Here is a 10,181-nt window from a genome sequence, read left to right on the forward strand (position 1 = left end):
GGTCTGCCGGACGGAGGACATTCGTAGAATGCCAGCTCCCCCTTCCAGCTCTCTCTTCCTCCCCTTACCTCACACACATCTGGTTTGATGGGACAAGCATAGTACCAGAGGTTTCTGAATCCTTAAATTAAAGCGTGTTCTGCGCTGCCAGCTTGTGAAACATGAATACTTACAAACCAGTAACACGCTATCACATGCTCTATTACTGGTTTTACGGCAGAAGTCCAGGGAAGGTGTTAACAACTCCCGAAAACAAGGTATTTTGCTGGTCTCCTTTTTATTCGCCAGAAATGAAAGGGAAACAAAAGTCTACCGTTCTCTACTCAATTTAAAACGTTTCATGTCCACTTTTTTAAAACAATGAGATCAATATTTTTATTTTATTATTTATATTTGAGTCGAGATCATTTTTGTTCCTCGAACGTTTAATTAACGACGAAAATAGCGCATAAATGAAGACTATTTGAGATTCTTTCCAAAATAAGAAGACAACAATCCATTCATGGTTGCGTTATATCCTTATTGACTTTTATTTGCGTGTTTCCCGGTAAATATAAGTGCATAACAGAATCTTAATTAAAGGGCTGTAGTGTCATGGTTCCGCCGTTTTTCTCTTCGGGAGCATGGGGCTAGTTCGGTCAGCGTCGAGGGCGGTTAAGTTCGGTCTTCTGATGGGGTGCCCAAGTCAGTTAATCACATGCATGCAGCGACCTTCTTTGCTGTCGCCAACATGTACACAGAAGCACTCGCCAGTGCACTCGCTCCACACTCCGTCTTTCTCTGTACACTAAAATGAAAAAAATAAAAAATAAGAGGCGCGATAATTGTGAAGCCTGTATTACTGTATATGTTACGTCGTTGTTTAATGTCATTTGAATTTTTCGAATTAGGGAATCACGCTTTTGCCTTTTAGTACTGAGACGCTTGAAGCTTTGATGTTAAGTCATTACGCAAAAAAAAAAAAAAGAAACCCGTGATGGAATTAAAATTTGTAGTCTGTTGCCAGAAGTAAATATTAAGATGGGAAGCTTTTCAGGGAAATTTAGAAGTTTGAATATGTAGTCATTTAATACAATAAAACGTGTTCTTTTTAACACCGGAGAACCGCTTCCAAACCTAACAAGCCAAATTAGATTTTAAGCATAATTTATAGGCAGGACATGTGCTAATATATGTAACGGAGTGTATCTACGCATATTTTACTTACAAATATATATTTTGAGAATTACTTATCACATATGTAAAATATAAACGGTGTTCTGGTCGGTTGCGAAGAAATACCGTACGTCAGATAAACAATATAATACATGGATACAAGTAAATAACGTACTTGATTTAACCGCTCTAATTTAAGTGATACAAGAACACTAAGGTAATGAGAACATTTATTCAGCTGCCGTTTCTGTAATTAAAAAAAAGAAACTGCAACGATGGGTTTACAAATATCTAAGTTATAAACTGATGGTCAATTTCTAGCGGAAGTGCTTTTTTAGCTTTTGAAGACATGGTGCGCATGCATATTATATAGAAGTACATCTGTATCAAGGTGGGTTTCAAGGGTGCAATAGTTGAACTTATGCCACGTCAGTAAAGTTTTAAATTATTCACGGAATATTAATATTTTATTAACGTCTGAATTTCCCTAGAAGGACTTTCGGGAAGGTCGTTCAAGCAATACACAGCTGTTCGTATTATCATATATTTATAGGTACTTTATTTCATCTACACTTGTTTCTATCATTATTACGTCATATATGCGATGCCTTGTTAAAAACAAAATGATTTTAAATAGTTCTCTTTGGTGAAATAATCAGAACTAGATATGTTGCAATATGGTGTATATAAAATTTAATAAAAAAACTGTTGTGAAATTGTGAGTTGAGCTGAGATCTATTTAATGTAAGAGTACGAAATTAATTAACATATTTTACCAATTTAAATATCTTAAAGAACTACCATAGTTGCTCATAAATATGCATCCACAATAAAAAATACTATAGTACAATCAATCTATGTTTAAAAATATTAGATCAATATTCTCCCGTTTAGACTCGTTTTCTTATGTAAAAAATATTCCATCGGCAACAAAACAAGTGCCCGAGAAGTTTAAGGTTGTAGATGTAATTTATACTGGTGAAAAATTTGACTTCTGCATATTGGTTTGAAAATACCAAAAACCTAGTAATTGTAGTTATGTGAGACTATTTGTTTGCTTCTTCGTATGGTGATAAAAGAATGCGAAATTAGCCAATACAAGTGGGCGTCCCAAAGTCGTAGGCTCGGCATATTGTACCGGGTGAGAAATGTGCTAATCTGGTTATGGACTCACTAAAAACAAGACTTCACCGATTTCGCGCACCTATGTTGATGTAAGTGAGCCTTGATATGTTCCTACGGGATGATGCCATGAAAACATGATTCATGTTTATACGATTTCGGCATTTTGGAGTATTTAGAAAAACGTTGCGTGGCATATTACCACCCGATGACCGGAAATAATGGTCCGGAACTTTCAAGAAAAACATTGATGAATAACAAAAAATAGCAAAAACATGCCGATTGGAGTTTATTTCAATTCAATTCGTTTAGTTTTCCGATGCATGTTGTTGGGGGACCCTAGAGAAAAAACTGTCAAAGACAGCTTGAGGGTGTCTGGGGGCACATACTAGCAGCAGCAACGATTCATGAAAAATAAAGTAAAACTAAAAAAAAAACAGCTTAAAGTTAAAAAATACTGACCTGTTTAATATATTTGCTATTTGCAGAAGACTTACGAGGCAATAAACACTAATTAAATAACATTCGAGTTTAGACAGTATGGCGATACCTATAAATAGCTTAAAATGTTCACGTCTGGTAATAGTAATCTTTATTATTAAAATTGTCCATGAATAAACAAGACTACTACTCTCTTAAAAATGCGTGCTTGCCTACATTGCCGCAAAACACTCCAAGAGCAAATCTGATAAGGCGGAACATCTGTTTAGACCTCAAAATTACGTCTGCGCAGTTTCATTACGCAATGCCAGCATGACGTTTTGGATTGTGTAATGCCACCGAGCACACTTCATCTTTAGGTTTAAACGGATGTTCCCCCTCATCATTCGCTGAGCTGGTTTCGCAGATCGCAGAGATTTGCTCTTCGAGCGGTTTTCGGGAAAGCAGACGCGCAGGACGTTTTTAGAGTGTACAAGAAAAAACAATCTTTTATAATACACTAAAGTGAACTTACGTTTGTCTCACAAAAATCGACCTTCATTGACTTTCCAGAACTGGAAGAGGAACTTTGTCCATTGGATTCAGCAGAAACTGGATGTAGGCTGGAAAGATATAAAGATTTGTAATATTCTATAATATTACATACATCTTAGAACATTACAATTAGAATATATTACATATATCTTAGAATATTACATAATATTCTAAGATAAGAAGCTTTAGAAAAAAAAGGTGTTTGAAGAAACTCACGGAAATATTATCAGGCTCCTTTGAACGTAACAATTACAAAAGTTAGTATATTTTTAACAAATAATAACACATGGTTCATTCAATACTACTTTCAACAGCACATGTCCAGGTGTGTTTTTAGCCTTCATAGATAGTTTTTGCTTTGCCGTGAGTTGTATAATTACCCAAAATCTGTTATTTAAAGTCTTATATCCGAAAAAAAAAAATCATATGGTTTCAAGTTGCAACTTGCTCTCGAACTCCGCAAATTCAGTAAATTTAAGAAAAATTTATAACGCCTGGTGACTTAAAGTTACCACTTGTATATCATGTTCAAGGCTACAGACGCGAAAACGGATGGCCGGGGCACGATTCTAAAATAAGTAAAACGATCATGTTTATTTTCACTGATGTCAAAGTTATTAGAACATTTTAGCTTATTATTACAGTTATCATAACGGTTAGCCCACTGTATTATGTTTCCTACACACACCGCATGTACATTTCACTGCACACAACGTATATGCATTTCACGTGTAATTTTACGCAAATTTGTAAATCCCATGGAACACCCTGTGTATTATACAACGATTGTTTTGAGTTCCCTTCGAACATTTGTTTAAAGATAGGTTAGTGCTCTACAACGACACGTTCATCGCCACACAGTTCTAATGTTCGATGGACTTAGATGATATCATCACTGTTATGATAATTTGGCTAATTAAATATATTCGAGAATTAAATTTGCCACCAACGGTTTTATGGGTTGCGCTGCAATTGCAATACAGAGGGCACTTACAGTTAGAGCTATATTGATTTAGAAAATGTTGTAACACGATTCAGTTTCTAGTAACTCATGGGTCTTTTTTCATGTCTTAGTATCGCGGTTACAAGATCTGAACGCAAAGAAATGAGTAGACTCCCATTCATAAGTATCCATGGAAGAGTGACGTACTCGTTTCAGGCACTCTCTCATTTTGTACATTGCGCAACGTTAATTAGAGCAGCCACTAAGAAAAAAATACCAAATATAATGGCGTAGGACAAGGAACGTGAAACGCCCAAGTCGCATTTTAATGCATCATTTTGAACGGAATTTCTCGAGCTCTTTATAAATGCTGTTTTGGAATTTGGCGTAAAATCGCGGAAGTATATTGATGATTAACTTAAAGTCAATTGGCAATTCAAAATTATTTCAAAGCGTTTCCTATCTAATGTTAATTGCTGTCAACGCTGACATACCGAAATATTCATGAAACCCAATAATTTCAAAGTTATTTAGCTAATTTAGGTAAATTAGCTAACTTATCGTGATGTTACTCCACTATCTAATGTCTCCCGAGTCTGATAAATTCATGGTGAAGTCCGTGCCTATACGACTCACGCCACTATTACCTTTTGGTATGGATTAGAGTAAATGCACTATATAAGTGTGGTATGTTCTGTATCCGTCTCATAAACAACATTATTTTTGTTAATGATAGAGATCATTTACATCCAAGCTTGTTATATCTCTAAAGCTGGTCGGTAATGATGGGCTACATGCATACTCCTAAATAATGAATTGTATACGTTCTTTAGAATTGAAAATTACTTAAATTAAGATCACTGTACATTTTGGTAAATACTTCTCACTAATTTTATATTTACCATACACAACGTAGCTATATGAAACAGTAAATAACATTGGAGCAACTAAGTTCTCTTTATTATTATAAAGAACCATCTGTTACTTAGTCGTAAAAATCATCCTCCATGAAAGTTAAAGACCAGATCTCCTAGAGCTTTTGATAAAACATTAGGTGTGAATAAACATTTTAGAATCGTTATTTCTATATGGATGGATGGATGAACCCGGGTGAGCCCTTGGGATCGGGCGGTTGCTTACGCCACCTAGCCATTTTGTTTTACCTATCAAGCTTAGAATATTTAAATGTGAAAACTATATTCCCTCCGCACTGAAAAGAAAGTGAGGCTATAAAAACCCCTTGCCATCAGTTAATAAGAAAATACCTAGTTTTCTCTGGCTTTCTGCCATCATTCACTTAATCTTTGCTTCCCTATTGGAAAAAACAGCATGAAAATCAAACTGGCCAAGCTGGTAACTAAGCTGATCAATCTGATAAATGTGGTAGTCAAACTGGTTTGACTGCCAATCAAGCCGGTTTAAGCTGGGCAAGCTAGAATTTCAGTTGGTCAGTCTGGGTGAAGTAAAAACCAGCATGGTCAAACTAGAATCTGGTTTTAGATTCAATCTGGTGTAGCCGGGGAGCCAGTCTGGTCCTAACTGGTCAAACTGGTTTTCCATGGAGCCAATGTGGTCAAGCTGGGAGATAAGCTGGTCATGCTGGGAGATAAGCTAGTAAATATGATCGAACTAATAATCGTGGTGGTCAAGCTGGTCATGCTGGGAGCGCGCACGCCGAGGTCGGCACGAGATAGCTGAACTGGCATTGCTGAGAGCGCGCGCGCCAAGGTCGGCTTAGGCTGGAACGAGGCCACGTCCTGCTCTTTGTCCTCTCGTTTTTGGTGGACGACCGGGCGCGCCAGACGCGTTGCAAGCTCCCTTTGTGTGCGAGAAAAGAGGGAGAGAGAGAGACAGTGGTAGGAACGGAGAATTTCAGACGCGTTTTGATATCTTGCGCAGATTTCCGAAGGGACGGCTCTATGCGCGTTGTTTGTAGACTACTTGAACGACGGTGCAGGCGAAGCGGGTTTTGAGGAGACAGCGAGCGGCAGTCCGTTCAGCGCGGGAAGACGTCGGACGTCCCTACTGAGGCGTCGCTTCGTGTCTTCGAACGTGTGTGTGCTCGTGAATGATGGTAGTGCCGAGGAGTATCGCCAATGCCATCCAAGCCACACGGATTTCCTCGCCTGTGCCGACCACGCAAGTTGCCTCTTCGCCCCCATCACTGGCGGGACCCAAATTCGCTTCTCTCATCCGTGTAGTTTTTTCTTTAGCTATTGCCTATTTTTGGCGAGTGTCTAGTATTTTTCGTGTTGAACGATAAGCAGTCTGGTTTTATTAACATTGTTGGCTTTGCACCGAGAACCACTGTCTGTGCGTCGGTTAGTACTGTGTCAGCGCTGAGGATATGTAGCAGCTGAGTTCATGTGAGGCGGCCGCAAGTACGAGAATAATAAAATGGATGCTGAGCTGGCTTTTCTGAAGAGCTTGGCTTGTTTATCCTGTGTATACATTTAAACAGGTTAAACTGCTTGGGAAGTCCACCAGCATGACCAGTTTAACCAGCATGACCAGCATGCCAAACTGGGCATGCTGGGCAATAACCCAGCTTGAAGCTGGGACCAGATCAACCAACAGGACCAGCACGCCAAACTGGGCACGCCGACCCAGCTTGACGCTGGGACCAGATCAACCGGCATGACCAGTATAACTAGATCAACCACCATGACCAGTAGGACCAGATCAACCAACATGCCAAGCTGGGCATGCCGGGGCAATAACCCAGCTTGACGCTGGGACCAGCTTAAGCTGTTTTTTTCAGTAGGGTTGGTAATCTCTACTGTCTTGAAATCCACTTTTACTTCGCTGTCTCTAAAACCCAATGACTTTATTGAATCGATGTTGTATTCGGAAGGTGAAGCCCTTTACAGTATAGTATCAAGAGCTCAGCCGTCCCGTTCTCCTCTACACGAGTGGCGCACACTGCATCTATTTCCTGGTACTTCGCTCAGTATGTTCTGGTTCGCTAAACACCTGTCCTTGCCTCAAACAACAATGAGCTTCCCCTAGAATTGTCATAAATGCTTTCTTTGGCAGTAACTGTTTTGTTTAATCTATAGCTTTCCAGAGCCGTCTTTGTCTGCATTCCCTCTAGCCACCGATTTGTTTTTGTGGCCTTAACTTTCTTCTTAACTGAGAACTGCTCTTCCGTAACTCCACTATTGCCTAAAAACGTTCCTCTTAATTTCCTAGTGATTTTGTATATTTCAAGGTAAGCGCGCCCTCTGCTGTTTATTTTTAGTTGAATCGGTTTTCATGTAAATATTATTATATATAAAACCTGGCGGCCGATGAAGTTTAAGTAGTTCTGTCCCAACGAACGGCACAAGAGAGAGCGTTTCTCAAATTATACTGAACTGGCGTATAAGCCACGAGGTTCCATTAAATTAACATTGATCGTTATATTACATTATGTGACAATATATGAGCAGACAAATTCACTGCAGTACTGTTTCGAAACAATCGTGTTGCAATAATAAAAAGAAATCTAAGTCTAAAATAGCTTTAAGTTTTTTTTTTTTTATTCTTGCAGATTGTTTAAAATAAAACCCATGAAAGCTACACTTATGCGGTTTGTGCAAGTGAGTCATACGCCCAGGGGGACATTATGTGGCTGCGTAATCTTTGCGATTAGTCGGCTAATTAATTAAAGATCACTAATTAACTTTTTAACTTTTCAAAATAGTCATATGTCTCCAATTAGAAATTGGCTGAGCTTCGTCCAAAACCCCTAAATCAGTAATCATTAGAAAAACTTTGAGCGCGTGAGAAGTGCAATAGTTCGCTGAAGTTACCACTCGTGGAGCACGTACAAGGCTGGGGCTAGATAAGGGACGGAAATATTGCGAGGGCGCCTTACAGCAACCGCTAGCCTTGTACCTGCTCCACGACTGGTAACTTTAGTGGTAACCTCATCTATCCTAATGTCCAGCGTAGGGAAGAGTTTAAAAAAAATCAGCAACGTAAGACACGCATTGAAACTGAGTCAAACTCCAAATACTGAAACGTAAAAAAAAATGTTGATGATTGAAATTTTCTAAAATTAAGCAAACCGAAAATTGCTTGTGTTACACAGTTTATGAATAGATTAATGTTTTATATTCACCTATCCTTTCCGTTCTCTTTTAATTCCCCACAACCGCCTCCCCAAAACAGAGTAGCCAACCAGGACTGTTAACCTAGGTTAACCTCTCTGTTCTTCCTCTTCTGACTCTTTCTCTCTCTCTCTCTCTCTCTCTCTCTTAAAAACGGATTAAGTTTTAAAGGTAAACTTTGTCTGGAGCAACTTAATTCGCTAGAGTCAACCTATAAAACTCTGATGATTTTGCCGTGAGACGAAGTCTTGAGTGATAAACAAAGTTGAGAGGATATAAAATAAAACTCACTTGACATTAAATACAATGGCAACAAAGACGGCCAGTTGAAGAAAGGTACACACGTTAAACGACATCATAGCGCCTTCGACAGGAATCTGAGTGAATATACGACAACGTGTGGTCCTTTTATACCTGCCAAAGTGAGAACCTGGATGCCATTTCACTCTAAAACATCATCAGTTTTACGTCATTGTTTTATTATAAACCATTGTAAAGAGAAACACCTGTGGAATTTCGCCGCGCCTTCGGGGTGAACGTGCCCGTACAAAGTTCATTAACTCTCTCTTTTATGCACAAGGATGCATTTTTCGAGCCTGGAAGATGGCGGAATAAAATATCGGCGGGGGAAAATTTAATAGATCTCTTCATTTTTATTTCCGTGCAACATCTTCGAGTGAGGTTCTCATCATCACCTAATAGTCATAGCATTCTCACCAATAAAACATCTAAACATGTTTAAATAGTTGTCTTTATTTGAGAAAGTTGTGATGATCAATGCATGAACCTTTCATGAACTGTAGAAAAAATAGAGGCTGTCACAGCGGCTGTGAGAGCAATCGAGCTCCCGGCGTTAAATTTAATTCTTCTCCATGTAATTTTTCTGTTTTCTCCCTCCGGGCTTTGGAGAAAAGATCCGTGACGTCATGCGATAGGAGCTCAGAAAATTGCTGCCTGCTCTCAATCGCCCGACTTCTCTCTCTATTGCCGGTGTAGTACAAGTGGGAATCAAGCGAACCGTCCAAATGAAGGGTCCCATTAACGCAGCAGAAGCCTTTGAAGAAGCCCCGTCGGCAACGTACGCCGTAAATCCCAGGAGGACACCCGTAGTGCCCCGCAAGCATGTATATCCGACACCAATACGTCCGGACCTAGTGCACACGCTTGGAAGCACCTACGCCGAGAAGGTCCGACGTGTGGTGAGCGGTCGGCCCTCGCCTGCTTTGCACAGACTGCGTAGAAAACGACCATACCTACAGCCATTTCCCCTTCCGGCTTCTAGTGCTGCGCGGTTTCCATCGGAATGACCCACGCTAACGATACCAGGCACTTGACCAAAATTTCTGGAAAGATGCCGAAGAACCTCAACGTCATCATCGACAATCATGACATATCGACACTCGTGGATATTGGCGAAGACTACTTCATCATGCGTGGAAAACTCTCACACCGCTTAAAGAAAACTATGGCGCCGACGCCACAAATTCGAACCGTCGGAGGATACCTTTTTGTGCCCGCCGTAAGTGCGAGTTAAGCGCCATGGTTCAATATGCCTCGTGAAATTTATGGTTCAACAAGGCTGTGCACGAGAGGTCATTGTCGAGATGGACTTTCTGTGTGTATACTCGTCAGCAATCGACCACAGAGCGGAAAGTTTGACACTGCGAAAACCTTTGGTTGCTTTGGAGGAAGCGTGAACGATGCCAGCCGTTGTCTGAATCATTGTCTACCACGTGAACCTGCCCCCACGATCAAGAGGTTTTGTACCCGTCGTGACCGACGCAGCTATCTTGGGCGATGTCCTTCCCGAAGACCACGTTCCCCTGCTTCTATGAAGAACAATAGGCGTCGCAAAGGGAGTACCGGAAATACAAAATAGGTCAAACTGTTGT

The 10,181-nt window shown here is 40.0% G+C and overlaps 1 protein-coding gene across 1 annotated transcript; it reads right to left on the minus strand.

Moving 5' to 3' along the window:
• Positions 1 to 608: 608 nt before the first annotated feature.
• LOC115308785 (evasin P1124-like) lies at positions 609 to 8,646 on the minus strand. Its single transcript, XM_040210749.3, has 3 exons — positions 8,581 to 8,646; positions 3,233 to 3,320; positions 609 to 787 (listed from the first exon to the last, which is right to left on the minus strand). The coding sequence occupies exons 1-3, from the start codon at positions 8,643 to 8,645 to the stop codon at positions 686 to 688; spliced, it is 255 nt and encodes an 84-aa protein (XP_040066683.1). The 5' UTR covers position 8,646; the 3' UTR covers positions 609 to 685.
• Between the last annotated feature and the right edge of the window lie 1,535 nt (positions 8,647 to 10,181).

This window comes from Ixodes scapularis, unplaced genomic scaffold, assembly GCF_016920785.2.
Source record: "Ixodes scapularis isolate PalLabHiFi unplaced genomic scaffold, ASM1692078v2 PGA_scaffold3__209_contigs__length_174095766, whole genome shotgun sequence".
NCBI lineage: Eukaryota > Metazoa > Arthropoda > Arachnida > Ixodida > Ixodidae > Ixodes > Ixodes scapularis.